The 15,006-nt window shown below is 38.2% G+C and overlaps 1 protein-coding gene across 1 annotated transcript in view; it reads left to right on the top strand.

Annotated features, from left to right (window-relative positions):
- Nucleotides 1-15,006, top strand: part of NUP160 (nucleoporin 160) — a 47,568-nt gene that overhangs the window by 9,050 nt on the left and 23,512 nt on the right. Inside the window, exons 7-15 of the mRNA XM_077863276.1 lie at nucleotides 414-572; nucleotides 6,970-7,047; nucleotides 7,284-7,381; nucleotides 8,704-8,788; nucleotides 10,539-10,607; nucleotides 12,670-12,753; nucleotides 13,040-13,210; nucleotides 13,938-14,037; nucleotides 14,312-14,477. Coding sequence (XP_077719402.1) covers nucleotides 414-572; nucleotides 6,970-7,047; nucleotides 7,284-7,381; nucleotides 8,704-8,788; nucleotides 10,539-10,607; nucleotides 12,670-12,753; nucleotides 13,040-13,210; nucleotides 13,938-14,037; nucleotides 14,312-14,477 — 1,010 coding nt within the window. The remainder of the gene's footprint in view (nucleotides 1-413; nucleotides 573-6,969; nucleotides 7,048-7,283; nucleotides 7,382-8,703; nucleotides 8,789-10,538; nucleotides 10,608-12,669; nucleotides 12,754-13,039; nucleotides 13,211-13,937; nucleotides 14,038-14,311; nucleotides 14,478-15,006) is intronic.

Below are 15,006 nucleotides of genomic sequence, written 5' to 3'. Positions count from 1 at the left end.
AAAGATTATTAAGATCACTTTGTTTGGAAATCATGAGCCATTTCTAGACTCAATTCCATTTAGCTTTATTTTTCACACATTTCTCCTCTTTTATATATATTTTTAAAATTATGAATCCTACAGGATTAAAATAGTAGAAAATACTCTTCACTTAAGAGGAATAAAACTTTTAAAAAGGAACAAATGTCATTTTTAAATGCAAGTCGATAAAATAGTTTTTAAGATTCATAAAACAGTTAATGATTTTATCAGACTGAAGAGATTTTCATCTCAGCCTTTAAAAAAACCTGTAGTGTCCCTCAACAGATAAAAGAGGAGGAGTGGTAGATGTCATGGGTGCATCCTTTAAAAGAGGAGTTTGTTTTTCTAGCTTGGATATTCTTTGACGGTACTTGTTGACTCATCTTGGGCAGGACCAAATGTGCCTGATGGCAGCCGACATGCTGGAGTATGTTCCTACCTTTAAAGATCTTCGGCTTGCTGCTGGAACTGGACATAAATTACGACTTGCTTATTCCCCTTCCATGGGACTCTATGTAGGGGTATACATGCATGCGCCAAAACAAGGACAGGTATGAAACAACTAAGACATCTGTCAAGCTATGCTATATGTACTGATGTGAGGAAATAGCTTAGAGTTACTGGATCTATTTAACTCTTCACACCAGTGTAGGTACTTCAAGTGTTGTTTCTGTGGAGAGGAGGGGTCTTGTGCTAACATGTGAATTAAAAGATCTTGAAGAAGTCAAGATGAAAGGGAATAGAGAGTTTAAAGGAATTTGAAAGGAAAAGTTAAAGCCAAACAAGAAAGAGCCAATTTGGACATCTGGGTGGAAAAAATGGATTTATGAAAGGGAAATAGGTGTTATTGAGTGGTTGGAGGGAAATTAATTTTTTTTTTAAGATTTTTTTTATTCATGAGAGATACAGAGAGAGAGAGGCAGAGACACAGACAGAGGGAGAAGCAGGCTTCTCGCAGGGAGCCCGATGTGGGACTTGATCCCGGGATGGGGATCACACCCTGAGCCAAAGGCAGATGCTCAACCTCTGAGCTACCCAGGTGTCCCGGAAATTAATTTTTAGAAATAATTTTGTTCATCTTCCAAACACAAGTTGTGTGTAGATGAGGTATTTAGGGTGTAATAAAATGGTATAATTATATAATAAACAACCATTTGTTGGATAGTTTGGCATGATGCCAGGCCCCTTATGTACATTAATAGCAAATACTTAGGACTGTGCTTACTCTAGACTCACATATTATCCATTTACACATATTATCCATTTAATCCTAATAATATTCCAGTGAGGTAGGCTCACTATGCTGGAGGTGCCCATCTGGGTGCCCCCTTCACTCCTGTTGGGCTCTGATGCCCAACTACAGGTTGCCCCTCTATATGGATGCCTTCTTTACTATCTTTGGGCTGAGACTCTGCCACCCCCATTCAGTGGACACCCCTCTTTCCCCTTGGGCTCTGATCACTGGTACAGACTGCTACTTTGTGTGGACCCCCTCCTCATCCTGCTTGAGTTTTCACCCTATACCAGGCCTTCCATATGTGTGGAACCCTATACCTTACTCATGCATCTATACTCTAAGCCAAATGTGGATACTCTTTTTACTGTCTTGGGCTCTTTTTGTTTTTAAGATTGATTGATTGATTGATTGATTTGAGAGAAAGGGAGAGAGGCTGGGGGGTGGGGGCTGCAGAGCAGGAGCGAGTGAAAAAATCCCAAGTAGACTCTCTGCTGAGTGCAGAGCCCAATGCAGGGCTCTGTCTCACAACCCTGAGATGACCTGAGCCAAAACCAAGAGTTGGATGTTCAGCTGACTGAACTACCCAGGTGTCCCTTTACTTCCTTGGGCTCTTGATTCATCCCATGACCTGTCTTTGGTCTCAATTTCCTAGAGTAGCCCATGGAACTCAGGAAAATACTAACTTACATTTGCCAACTTACCATGTGATAAAGGATATAGATGAACAAATAGATGAAGAAGTATATAGGTGAGGTCCAAAAGTGTCCTGAGTTCAGAGGCCTCTGTCCCTGTCATGTTGTGGTGTGCCACCTTCTTGGCACATGGGTGTGTTCATCAATCTGGAAGCTCTCCCCATACCATACTTTAGGGGTTTTTATGGAGGCATTATTTAATTTAAAAAAAAAAGTCTTTTATCATCCAGGAAATTCCAAGGGATTTAGGAGTTCTGTATAAGATGTTCCTATCATTCTATCACTCAGGAAATTACAAGCGTTTTAGTTCAGTGTCAGGAGCCAGGGAAATATATATATATATTTCTTATTATTTGACAGATTCTCATAGAGATTATGTTGGTTCTATAGATGATACTGAAAAATATTGCCATCTTAGTATTATTAAGCCTTTTGGTCTGTAAACATGGATGATGTTTTGTAGTTTTCAGAGTGTAAGTTTTGCAGTTCTTTTGATCAATTTATTCCTAGGTATTTTATTCCTTTTAATACTGGTATAAATGCAATTATTGAAATAAAATTACTAATTTTTTTCAATTTTTACATTGCACAATGCAAGTTTATAGAAAAACAGTTGGTATTGGTATATTGATCGTGTATCTTGCAACTTTGCTGAGTTTTTCTGTTCTGATACTGATACAGTAGAATCTTCAGAATGTCTTTTTTTTTTTTTAAGGTTGATTGATTGATTTGAGAGAGGGAGAGCACGCATGAGCAGAGAGAGGGACAGAGAACATGAGCAGGGAGCCTGATACGGAGTTCAATCCCAGCAACTTAAAGGCAGACACTGAACTGACTGAGCCACCCAGGCACCCCCTCAGAATGTCTCATATACAAGATAACCTCATCTGCAAATAAAATTTTATTACTTTCTTTCCAATTGAATCAACTGAATGCCTCCCCCCCCCCCCCCCTTTAAATGCCCTGGATAGATCTTCCAGTACAATATTGAACAGAAGTAGGGAGAGCTTACATCTTTGTCTTGTTGCTGATCTAGGGGAGAAAGCTTTCGGTGTTTCACCATCGAGGATGATGTTAGCTGTGCATTTTTCATAAATGCTCTATCATGTTGAGGAAATTCTTGGGATCCCTGGGTGGCGCAGCAGTTTAGTGTCTGCCTTTGGCCCAGGGCGCGATCCTGGAGACCCAGGATCGAATCCCACGTCAGGCTCCCGGTGCCTGGAGCCTACTTCTCCCTCTGCCTATGTCTCTGCCCCTCTCTCTCTCTCTCTCTCTCTCTCTCTCTGTGACTATCATAAATAAATAAAAAATTAAAAAAAAAATTCTTTCTACTCCTAGTTCATTGAGTGTTTTTATCATGAAAGGGCATTCTGTTTGGTGCCATTGCCTTGATTCATGTTAAAACACCAGTAATTTTACCCTGTATTTGGGCTTTTGCATCATCAATGCAAAAATATCAACACAGTGAAAAAGGCAAATAATGCGGTATTATTATGAAAAGATTTTCAGCCTTGAAAGGGGTCAAGGGGCTGGCTGGCTCAGTTGGTATAGCATGTGACTCTTGATCTCAGGGTCGTGAGTTTGAGCCTCATATTGGATATAGAGAATACTTCAGAAAAAAATTAAAAAGAAAAGGATTTCAGCCTCCTCCCTGTTTCAGCAGTCTGTGGCCTACATTTTCAGAAGCAGGCTAAAAGATTCAAAATTGAATGTAGGAGTACTGTCAAATTGAGCAGAGCTTTTTTTTTTTTTTTTTAAGATTTTCTTTCTTTGAGAGCGAAAGAGAGAACACATGAGCGGCAGAGAAGGGAGGGAATGAAGAGGGACAAACAGTTTCCCCGCTGAGTACAGAGCCCTAGGCAGGGGGTCGGGGGGGGGGGGGGGTGACCCTGAGATGATGACCTGAGCCACCCAGGCACTCCTGAACAGAGCTATTATTTCCTTTGTTTTGAGCATTATGTTTCTATCAGTGAAGCCTAAAATCAGATAAGCTTGTAGTCCTTCTTTTTCCCCTTTATAAAAACTGCTCTACAGCCTGTTTTTTCCTGCTAATCTGCACAGTTGAAGTTTTTCTTTTATCTGTAATATTTTACATCCATTTCTATTAATTTCATTTGTTTCTTGTTTCTCTTTTGGTTCTTTGGATTCTAATTCATTAGTAAGTGTATTTCTTTGGTCATTCCCAGTTTCTTGTTCTCATTGATATTATAGACATGCCACTTGTATTCCACCTAAGACACTAATACAACTCTCAGAAGTTCTGTAGACCTATGGTGTGTGATCTGTGGAATGGTCCTGGACCACAAATTCTTGGTTACCAGGTTGCAGTAAAATAACTGCAGAAGTGAGAGAAAACTTTTAGACATTTATAGTGGTTTTACTTTGCTACAGACATCCACATTCAAGGTTTCTCTATTTTATAAAAGTATCAATCTGCAACAGGTTGAAAATTTAAAAACAACAACAACAACAAAAAAAACTAATCCAAAAAAAAAAAAAAAAAACTAATCCTTTACCACAGGCAGTTTGAGAAGCTCTACACTAGTCCAGCATTTTTCCAACTTGTTTTTCAGCTAGAATCTATAATAAGATATATCTTGCTTTGCTACTGAGTATACATTGTGATGATGGACATGTAACAAATATTTTCATGAAACATACTTAACCTTTACTGGGAGTAATGAACTGATGAACTCTGATACTTTGTTTTTTTTATTTGTTTGTTTCTAAAGATTTTATTTATTTATTCATGAGAGACCGAGAAAAAGAGAGAGGCAGAGACCTACGCAGAGGGAGAAGCAGGCTCCATGCGGGGAGCCTGATGTGGGACTCGATACCCATATTCCAGGATCATGCCCTGGGCCTTAAGGCAGACACTCAACCACTGAGCCACCCAGGTGTCCCTTTTTTTTTTCTTTCTTTCTTTTTTTTTTCTTTTTTTTTTTTGAATACTGGCTGAGACCTACTGATTTATATCCCACTAAGGAGTTGAGACCTGCAACTTGTAAAATACAGCTTTAGGCTAGGGTGAATATAAACACTGCATTTGTTTTTCATATTTTATGGATTCTTATTTTTTTCCCAAAAGGGACTCTCACTGTATATTTTTCTTTTACTACTTTCTAATGGACAGTTGCTTGTGTTATAAAGACAGAACCATTGTCACTCATCAATTTATGGTGAATTTTCTTCATCCAGAAAAAAATATTTAAAATATCCCTTAGGAGCACCTGGATGGCTCAGTTGGTTTAAGTGTCTGCCTTAAGCTTGGGACATGAGCACAGGGTCCTTGAATCAAGCCCCACAACGGGCTCCTTGCTCAACAGGGAGCCTGCTTTGCCCTCTGCCTCTGCCTGCCACTCTGCCTGCTACCCTGCCTACTTGTGCATGCTCTCTCTCTCTGTCAAATAAATCTCAAAAGAAAATATCTATCAAATATCATTTTTGAAATTGAAAATTTCTGTTTTGGTAGTAGAATTAAATACTGTACTTGATTTTAGAGTTTTGTTTTTGTAAGGGTTAACTAATACTGATTTCTATTTCACATACATATTTTTTTTTTTAATTCATTCATGAGAGACACAGAGAGAGAGAGAGAGAGAGAGAGAGAGGCAGAGACACAAGCAGAGGGAGAAGCAGGCTCCATGCAGGGAGCCCGACATGGGACTCGATCCTGGGACTCCAGGATCACACCCTGGGCTGAAGGCGGCGCTAAACCGCTGAGCCACCCAGGCTGCCCTCACATATATTTTAAATTGTCCCTAGTATAGGGCACTTGAATGCCTCAGTTGGTTGAGCAGCCAACTCTTCGTTTTGACTCAGGTCATGATCTCATGGGTCATGAGATTGATCCCCACATTGGGCTCCGTACTCAATGGGAAGTCTGCTTGAAGATTCTCTCCCTATGTGCCTTCTCTCTCTCTCTCTCTCTCTCTCTCTCTCTCTCTCTCTCTCTCAAATTAATTAATTATCTCTGGTACTTTAGTAAAAATAGAAACTTAAAAACAGGCTTCTGACCATAATGAGATACCACCTTACACCCTTGGGATGGCTACTATCCAAAAAAAACCCAGAAAATAGCAGGGTTGACAAGGATATGGAGAAATCGAAACCCTTGTGCATTGCTGGTGGGAATGCAAAATGTTGCAACCACTGTAGAAAACAGTGTGTCAGTTCCTCAAAAAATTGATCATAGCATTACCCTGTGATCCAGCAAATTCCACTTGTGGGTTTATACCCCAAAGAATTCAAAGCAAAGTCTCAAAGACATATTTATAGCATTATTTACAATAGCCAAAAGGTAGAAACAACCCAAGTCTTCCTTGACAGATGAAGGAATAAACAAAAATTATTTATACATAAAATGGAATGTTATTCAACCTTAAAAAGAAAAGAAATTCTGATACATGCTACAACATGGATAGACCTTGAGGATGTTATGCTAAGTGAGGTAAGCCAGTCACAAAAAAGAAAATACTGTTAAGGTACCTAGAGCAGTCAAGTTCATAGAGACAGAAGGTGGAATGGTAGGTGATGGGGGCTGGAGGGAGAGGGGAGTGTGCAGCTGTTTAATTATTAGTATAGTTTCAATTTTACAAGATGAGAAAAGGTCTGGAGAGAGGTTGCACAATAATGTGAATGTATTTAACACTACTGGACTATAGGTTAAAAATGGTTAGGATGGTAAATGTTTTGGGTATTTTACCACATTTTTTTAAAATATTGGTTTCTGAATGTTTCTAACTCTTAGGAAAGTAGCATGTTGGGATCCCTGGGTGGTGCAGCGGTTTGGTGCCTGCCTTTGGCCCAGGGCGCGGTCCTGGATATCCGGGATCGAATCCCACGTCAGGCTCCCAGTACATGGAGCCTGCTTCTCCCTCTGCCTGTGTCTCTACCTCTCTCTCTCTCACTGTGTGCCTATCATAAATAAATAAAAGTTTAAAAAAAAAAAAAAGAAAAAAAAGGAAAGTAGCATGTTGATTACTTCGAGTAATAAATTATCAACTTATGTTTCAACAGTTCTGCATTTTCCAACTGGTGAGCACTGAGAACAACCGCTATAGTCTAGATCACATTTCTTCCCTATTCACTTCTCAGGTAGGTTGGATCATTCTTTGCATATCATGCACATACTGGAAAGACATACTGACTGATGCAACTATGTTATAAAGGGATGGAAATCTTAAAATGGAATATTTAACAATATATGCAAACAAAATTCCATGGTACTCTTTTTTTTTATGTTTTTACTTCTCATCTTGATAAAAATTTAAGTTACTATAAGCTATTAATCTTTCTTATTTTAACCTCTTTTTCCCCACATTTCCCTGTAGGAGACACTGATTGACTTTGCCATCACCTCTACAGATATCTGGGCCATGTGGCATGATGCTGAGAACCAAACAGTTGTGAAATACATCAACTATGAACAGTATGGATCACTTACTTCTGTCATGCTGCCTCACCCCAAGGAGTTTGATACTTAGAAAACAGCAGAGATTTTTATGTAACCAAAGTCAAGTGTTTGCATTGAAAGGATTCAGCCCTGGGTTCGCCAGTTGTTATCTATTTTCTGAAACTCTTCCTTTTGTATTTTGTGTTATTTCTTACTTTTTGGTTTTAGAACAAAATGAAGGGTACTTAGGGTTGGAATGAGATAAAATACCATATTTCTTGAGAGAAATGGTATGTACCCGAAATACTTGTAATTTGGGAGTTTTCTTTGCTTCTGAACACAATGTTTCTGACAGCCACAACTTCCAAAAGATATTGCAGCCCCTTTGGGTTCTCAATTTTCTAATAAGAAGAGAAATTGATTGTATAAGTATAGTGCTTTTCAAACCGTAACACAACTTAACGTGTTGATAATAACTAATATTATGTATATTAGGTCTCTAATATTTTTAGTGTACAGGATAATAGTATAAAATGCTTTAGTAGTTACAAAATACATTAAAGAAATAATTTTGAATCAAACATTGGTATACCCCTGAAATAATTTGTGTAGGATTCCCTGGAATACAATTTAACTCCTTAACTAAACTAATTAAACCTTAGGGATCTCTCTTAATCCTGTATTCTAGAACAGAACTATAGGAATAGTTGAGCCACAGCTCAGAAAATATGAGAGTACTCCTTATACATAGCATTCAACAAAGTGGTAAAAAGCAAAGACTCTGGTATCAGATGAGAGTTTGAGTCTGGTTGTGAAACTGAGTAGCTGTGAGATGCCCTAAGCCTCACTTTCACCATCTGCAAAATGGGGTTAAAACATCCTTTGGAGTTACCATAAGGCTTACATGAGTAATACCCTTAACTACATTTAGCATAGTGTCTAATATATAGTAAATGTAGACTATAAGTAAGCTATTATTTGTAGATTTGTGATTAGTGTTTTAATTTCAGGAGGATGCCTGTTAAACTAAGATACTTCTGTAAAGACAAACTGCTGAAAATAAGTTTGTTTGTTTGTTTATTTATTTTAAGACTTGAAAGATCAACAGCAGGGGTGCCTGGGTGGCTCAGTCAGTTAAGCATCTGCCTTCAGCTCAGGTTATGATCTCAGGCTCCTAGGATTGAGCCCCACATTGGGCTCCCTGCTCACAGGGAGTCTGCTTTTCCCTCTGCCTCTCCTCTCCACTTGTCCTCCCTCTCTTTCAAACAAATAAATAATTAAATATTTTTAAAAAAAATCAACAGCATAAGCTTTTAGTTAATTTTATGTAGACTGATGGCCTTTTTTTTTCCCTGTAGTAATGCTGCAGGTCAATGGAATTCGGTTTTTATGCACTCTCTGCCAGAGGAAGAGATCATTCTCAGAGATGATCAAGACCCCAGAGTAAGCAACATTAAAGTTTTATATAAGGGTATGATTTACTCTGATCATTAGTTTGAGAAGAATCAGTTGTATTAGTCCAAGTTCTTTCAGCTGCAGGTGAAAGAAACCTCAAACTGACTTAGGCTTAAAAGGAAAATATATTGGGGCACCTGGGTGGCTCAAGTTAAGCGTTTGCCTTCGGCTCAGGTCGTGATCCCAGGGTTCTGAGATCGGGCTCACTGCTCAGTGGGGAGCCTCCTCTCCCTCTGCTCATGCTCTCTCTCTTGCACTCTCTCTGTCAAATAAAACCTTTGAAAAGGGAGTGGGGGGAACCTATTGATTTGAGAAGCTGAGAATTACCTAGCTTCAGCCATGGCTGAAACAATGCTTTTCAGAGCTTAATCTTTCCTTTGTCTCTATTCTGCTTTCCTCCTTGATGGGTTTATTCTCAGGAAGGTTCCCTGAGTATGTGCCTTCCAGGAATTTAACAACCCCAGAGGAAAGAGAAAGCCTCTGTCCCTGGTCCTGAAATAGACTCATTTACCTGGCTTGAGCCATGCTGATTTCTGACATAGTGAGCCGAAGGAATAGAATAATCTGGCTTGGCATGAGAAACCTGTCCAATCTGCTTTTTGCTCCTGTGGAGATGATAAAGTCAGTTTGAGTATGGGTCAAGGAGGAATGGTTCCCCAGAGAAAGCTAGGGATTAGTTAGTAAAAGAAGGGAAGTGGATCGTGGGCAGACATAAACACTAAGTATCCACTATACTGACCATGTTGGTATATGCATATAAACTAGAAATCAGATAAATTCTGTTAGCAATATATGCTATGAAGAAAATAACTTTAGGGATGCCTGGGTAGCTCAACGATTGAACACCTGCCTTCAGCTCAGGTCATGATCCCAGGGTCCCGCCTGTGGCTACCCGCAGGGAACCTGCTTCTCCGTCTGCCTATGTCTGCCTCTCTTTGTGTGTCTCTCATTAATAAATAAATAAAATCTTTTTTAAAAAGAAAGAAAAGAACTTTAAAAGGTAATACAATAGCGAGCAAAACAGGCCAATCTCCCTGTTTTTCAGAGAGCTGCCTTCAGGATAAGTAGAAGCAAAAACTTTCAGTTGATGTCTTCATGTTAAAATGAGGTTGAAGATGAGGGGCCCTAGGTCATTCCCTAGAACCTCAGTAGAAAGAAAAAAACTTGAATGAAGGTCAGTCAGGTTTGCTACTCCCTGGCAAATCTGATTTAAAAATTTGGGCAAAATAATTAGGCAACATACAACTAACCATTTTATTTCTTTCTACTTCATTTCCCTAACTACAGCTTATTGCAAATTTTTGTTTGTTTTTACATGTAATGCCTATTCTTGGTTTCTTTTTTATATGTGAGACACTTTATGGATGGTGTAGAAGCCAGTTTAGTTTAATTGTTCTCTTCCCTGTGTGTATCACCAAGAAACTGGGTTTGCCTTTCCCATTTAAGGTTGGCATTTGACAAGCTGTTTCCCAGTGGAACTCTATGAAGTACTCCATGAAGAACACACTGATTTCTTATAGCATGCCTAATTGACTCAGAGGCACTGCAGTCTCCTCAGTGTGAATAGAACTACTCTAATACTTGGTATTGCTCAAATATAGAAAGGCCATGTTCATATAATGGAAACTCAAATGTTGATGCTATTGTGATGAATTCTTCCTTCAAAATTTTCTAAATTATATCTATTTGGTGTTAATTTTTTTTAAATAATATTAATTTTTGTTTTACTGTTCTGCAGGAGATGTATTTGCAGAATCTATTTACACCAGGACGATTCATAAATGCAGCTTTATGTAAAGCTTTACAGGTCAGCAAGAAAATATTTAATGTTTATTTAAAACTACCTCTTATTTTGTCATTATCATTGTGTAATTAATAATTAATGTTGGGACGCCTGGGTGGCTCAGCGATTTAGCCCCTGCCTTCCACCCAGGGGGGATCCTGGAGTCCCAGGATCAAGTCTCACATCAGGCTCCCTGCATGGAGCCTGCTTCTCCCTCTGCCTGTCTCTGCCTCTCTCTCTTTCTGTGTCTCTCATGAATAAATGGATAAAATCTTTAAAAAAACGATTACCATTAACTTTTGTTGTTTTATATACACTAAACACCAAGCCTATTTTTGCAGTTGTAGATACATGTGTTTATTAGTGTGATTGTAAAAAAAAATTTGTTTCCATTAAGTAAAGACTCCCAACAGGGAGATAGACCTCTAAGTACTTTCCCAATAACTAGTGAAGCATGCCAGTGGTAAAAAAGAAATTTGTGCTTATAGTATTATAAAAAGATGGGGATCCCTGGGTGGTGCAGCGGTTTGGCGCCTGCCTTTGGCCCAGGGTGCGATCCTGGAGACCCGGGATCGAATCCCACGTCGGGCTCCCGGTGCATGGAGCCTGCTTCTCCCTCTGCCTGTGTCTCTGCCTCTCTCTCTCTCTCTCTCTCTCTCTCTGTGTGACTATCATAAATAAATAAAAAAAATTTAAAAAAAAAAAAAAAAGATACCATACTATACTGCATATAATCTCAGTACTTGAAAGAAATTTCAGATGTTTTCTTAGTTTTGATGGTACTCTATTTTTGCCCTTTTGTTAATACAGTGAAGGTCTGACTTAGTTCAGAATCAAAAAACCTCTGAAAATCTAATCTTCAAAAGTCACATGCCTTAAGAGACACTTAATGCTTTACAAAAGGATTCTTTAAAGTCACTTTGGCTTCTTTAAATTGCCATTGACTTCACGGATTGCAAATAGGGAGCCTGCTTCTCCGTCTGCCTATGTCTCTGCCTCTCTCTCTTTGTGTCTCTCATGAATAAATAAATAAAATATTTAATAAAAAATAAAAGCTCTTCCCAGTATTGGATCAAATTTAGTCCTTATCCTTTTGGTGGGGACTTCCTAAAACATGTCTCTTTGCTCAAAAGCAACTAGTCAAATATTTTAGAAATCCTCCCATATTGTCTCTCTCCAGATTAAATACACCCTGTTCCTTAACTTTCTCTCAAGTGATACCCCTTCTAGACCCTTGACTTTTCTTTTACACACATTCTTAAATATATGCTTATTGGATGTTTTCTCTTTTCCCTCTGCTAAAACTTCAGAGTGACATGGTCACTCTCTCCTAAGAGGTTTTTTTCTTTTCATTCCATCAGACTTTTTATTTGCTGACAATTAAATTTATGTGTTATGCTATCTCTTGCACACTGAAATAGTAAATAATCAATCCCTAAGGCATTTATTACATGCTCTCCTCTAGTACTCACTTCTAATAGAGTGACCAGCCACAAGACCAATTCCAGCTTGCTTTTGTGCCAGTCTTGGTTGTGTGTATTGAGCATCATTTTATATCTGCCTTCTAGCTGAGCAATAGTCTTTCTAGGTTTTTTCTTTTTCTAATCCAACTGTACCCTGTTATTATTCTGTCAGATTCATGTATATCTCTGGTTTACTCTGGTCTACAGAAATGACTTCAAAAAAAAGAAAGAAAAAAAAAGAAAGAAAAATGATTTCAAACTTGTGATTTTTTACATACAGAAATTACTTACAGTATTAGAAATAGATGGGTATTGTGACGCCTGGGTGGCTCAGCAGTTGGGTATCTGCCTTTGACTCAGGGCTTGATCCCAGGGTCCAGGATCGAGTCCCACATTGGGCTCCCTGCATGGAGCCTGCTTCTCTCTCTGCCTATGTCTCTGCCTCTCTCTCTCTCTCTCTCTCTCTCTCATGAATAAATAAATAAAATCTTAAAAAAGAAATGGGTATTTCAGCTATATTCAGTTTCTATTGTATTGAGAATGCCTCAGTGCCTTCTAAATTGAAATATTTTTCATTCAGTTTTAGGTAGTACATAATACTCTAAAATGTCTCTTAATTTTAGATTTTCTGTCGAGGAACTGAGAGGAAGTCCGATCTTTCCTGGAGTGAACTGAAGAAAGAAGTCACTTTAGCTGTTGAAAGCGAGGTGAGGTTTGGGTAGAGAAAGAATGGTAATTTCTTGATCTAGGGTAGATTGGTGCTGAGGAATTGTTCACATTGTTCACTGGACCTTATTGGTAGGAAGTATACATGTTTAAACCTTTTGAGAATTAGAGAGATGTATAGTCTATAGGGTGTAATGCATAAAGGATATTCATTTGGCTATAACTGAGTAAAATGATATTAGATGATTATGTTTTAGGAAAGAAAGATCCCAAATGGTATTAAGAGTGTCTATCTCCCTCCCCCCCGCCCTTTTTCTTCTTTGCCAGCTCCAAGGAAGTGTGACAGAGTATGAGTTTTCCCAGGAGGAGTTTCGAAATTTACAACAGGAATTCTGGTGCAAGTTCTATGCCTGTTGTCTTCAGTACCAAGAAGCCCTCTCTCATCCTCTTGCCCTACATTTGAATCCACACACAAACATGGTGTGCCTGCTGAAAAAAGTAAGGGCACTAAAGCATGTAGAACTCCTTTAGATGGTTCAGAAGATTTTTCAGAATATCTGTCATATGTTGTAGTTAGCTTGTAGCACTTTTTTTTTTCTTTTAGAATTATAGCTCATTTGTCTTTAGGTAGTCTTCTACATTACTTAAAATTTTTTTGCGTTTTATTAAGTACCTTATTAAGTACTGAAGTGATTTCAAACTTGTAAGAATTACAAGAGTAGCGCAAAGAGCTCTTGTATACCCTTCACCCAGATTCATCATTTATTAACTTCCATATGCTTTCCTTCTATACATATTTATTCTTCTTGAGCTACTTGAGAGTTAGTCATAGACATTATGCCCCTTTATCCTTAAGTATTTTATCACGTATCTTAAGAACAGTGTATTCTTACATAACCACAGCACAATTTAAAGATCAGGTAATTCGATATTGATATGATATTGTCCAATTACTTGTGCCTATAATTTTTCTTCTGATCTAGGATCCAATCTAAGATCTTGGATATATTTGGTTGTCATGTTTATTTAGGTGAATCTTGTGCTTTTGTCAGCCTTTCTTTGTCTTTCATGACATTGACATTTTTTTGAAGACTATACCTGTTTTACAGAGTGTCTTTCATATTGGATATGTCTGGTGTTACCTCATAATAAGATTCAGGTCTCAATTTTTTATACCTGTAAACATTCATTGAAAAAAGTGTAATTGGAAGATTTGTATTTCCAGGGGTACCTGTCTTTCCTTGTGCCTTCCTCCTTAGTGGATCATTTGTATCTCCTGCCTGATGAGAACCTTTTGGCAGAGGATGAGGCAGCTATATCGGATGGTAATAATAATTATTGTGTCCATATTTAAGCCCCTTCCTACATAAATCCTATGCTTTGTTTCAAGTGGATGCAAAAAAACTTTGATTGCCCCTATGACCTTTCCTGGTCAATTTACCACAATATAAATATAGTAAGGAAAACTGAAGAGGCCTAAGCATCTCCAAGACCTCAGATAGATCCTTGGCATTTAATTATTAATATTTTATTTTAGTATATACTAAATCAGTGGCTTTTCATTGACTTGAGTCATGAACGTTAACTTTCTCTTAATAGATGTGGATATTGCTCGAGATGTCATGTGTCTTATAAAATGCCTTCGGCTGATTGGAGAGTCAGTAACTATGGATATGGCAGCAGTGATGGAAATGAGTTGTTACAACCTACAGTCTCCAGAAAAGGCTGCAGAACAGATTCTGGAAGATTTGATCACTATTGATGTGTAAGGAGAATTTAGGGTAAAGTGCATTTCCTAATAGAAATTTAGCAAATTTTAGTGCCAGAATCAAGTTTTTACTGTACATTCAAGTCTATGCAAAGTACTGATTTGAAGTTAAAATGAGTTCTAAATAGGTGTCTCCGTTTTTAAACAAAAAAATCTAACACATGAATTCAGATCTGGAAGCAGACTCAAATTATGGTCTAGGAGCACCGTGGTGGCTCATTCGCTTAGGCATCTGCCTTCAGCTTGGATCATGGTCCTGGGGTCCTAGGATTGAGCCTCATATCAGGCTCCCCACTAAGTAGGGAGCCTACTTCTCCTTCTATCTCTCCCTTCAGCTTGGGCTCTCTCTCAAATAAATAAAATCTTTTTAAAATAAATAAATAAATTAGTCTATTAACTCTTAACTGAGCTATAAATTCTAAAACAAAAGTATTTTCTCACATGCATTTTGTCTGTTATTTCTGAAAAAAAATGAGGAAAAATTTGCTATGTGAAATAAAAGTATCTGGTCTTCCTGTTCCTTAGA

The sequence above is a fragment of the Canis aureus genome, chromosome 21 (assembly GCF_053574225.1).
Source record: "Canis aureus isolate CA01 chromosome 21, VMU_Caureus_v.1.0, whole genome shotgun sequence".
NCBI classification, from domain to species: domain Eukaryota; kingdom Metazoa; phylum Chordata; class Mammalia; order Carnivora; family Canidae; genus Canis; species Canis aureus.
Note: the sequence above shows the minus strand (reverse complement) of the source record. Positions and strands in the feature narration are given on the sequence as shown.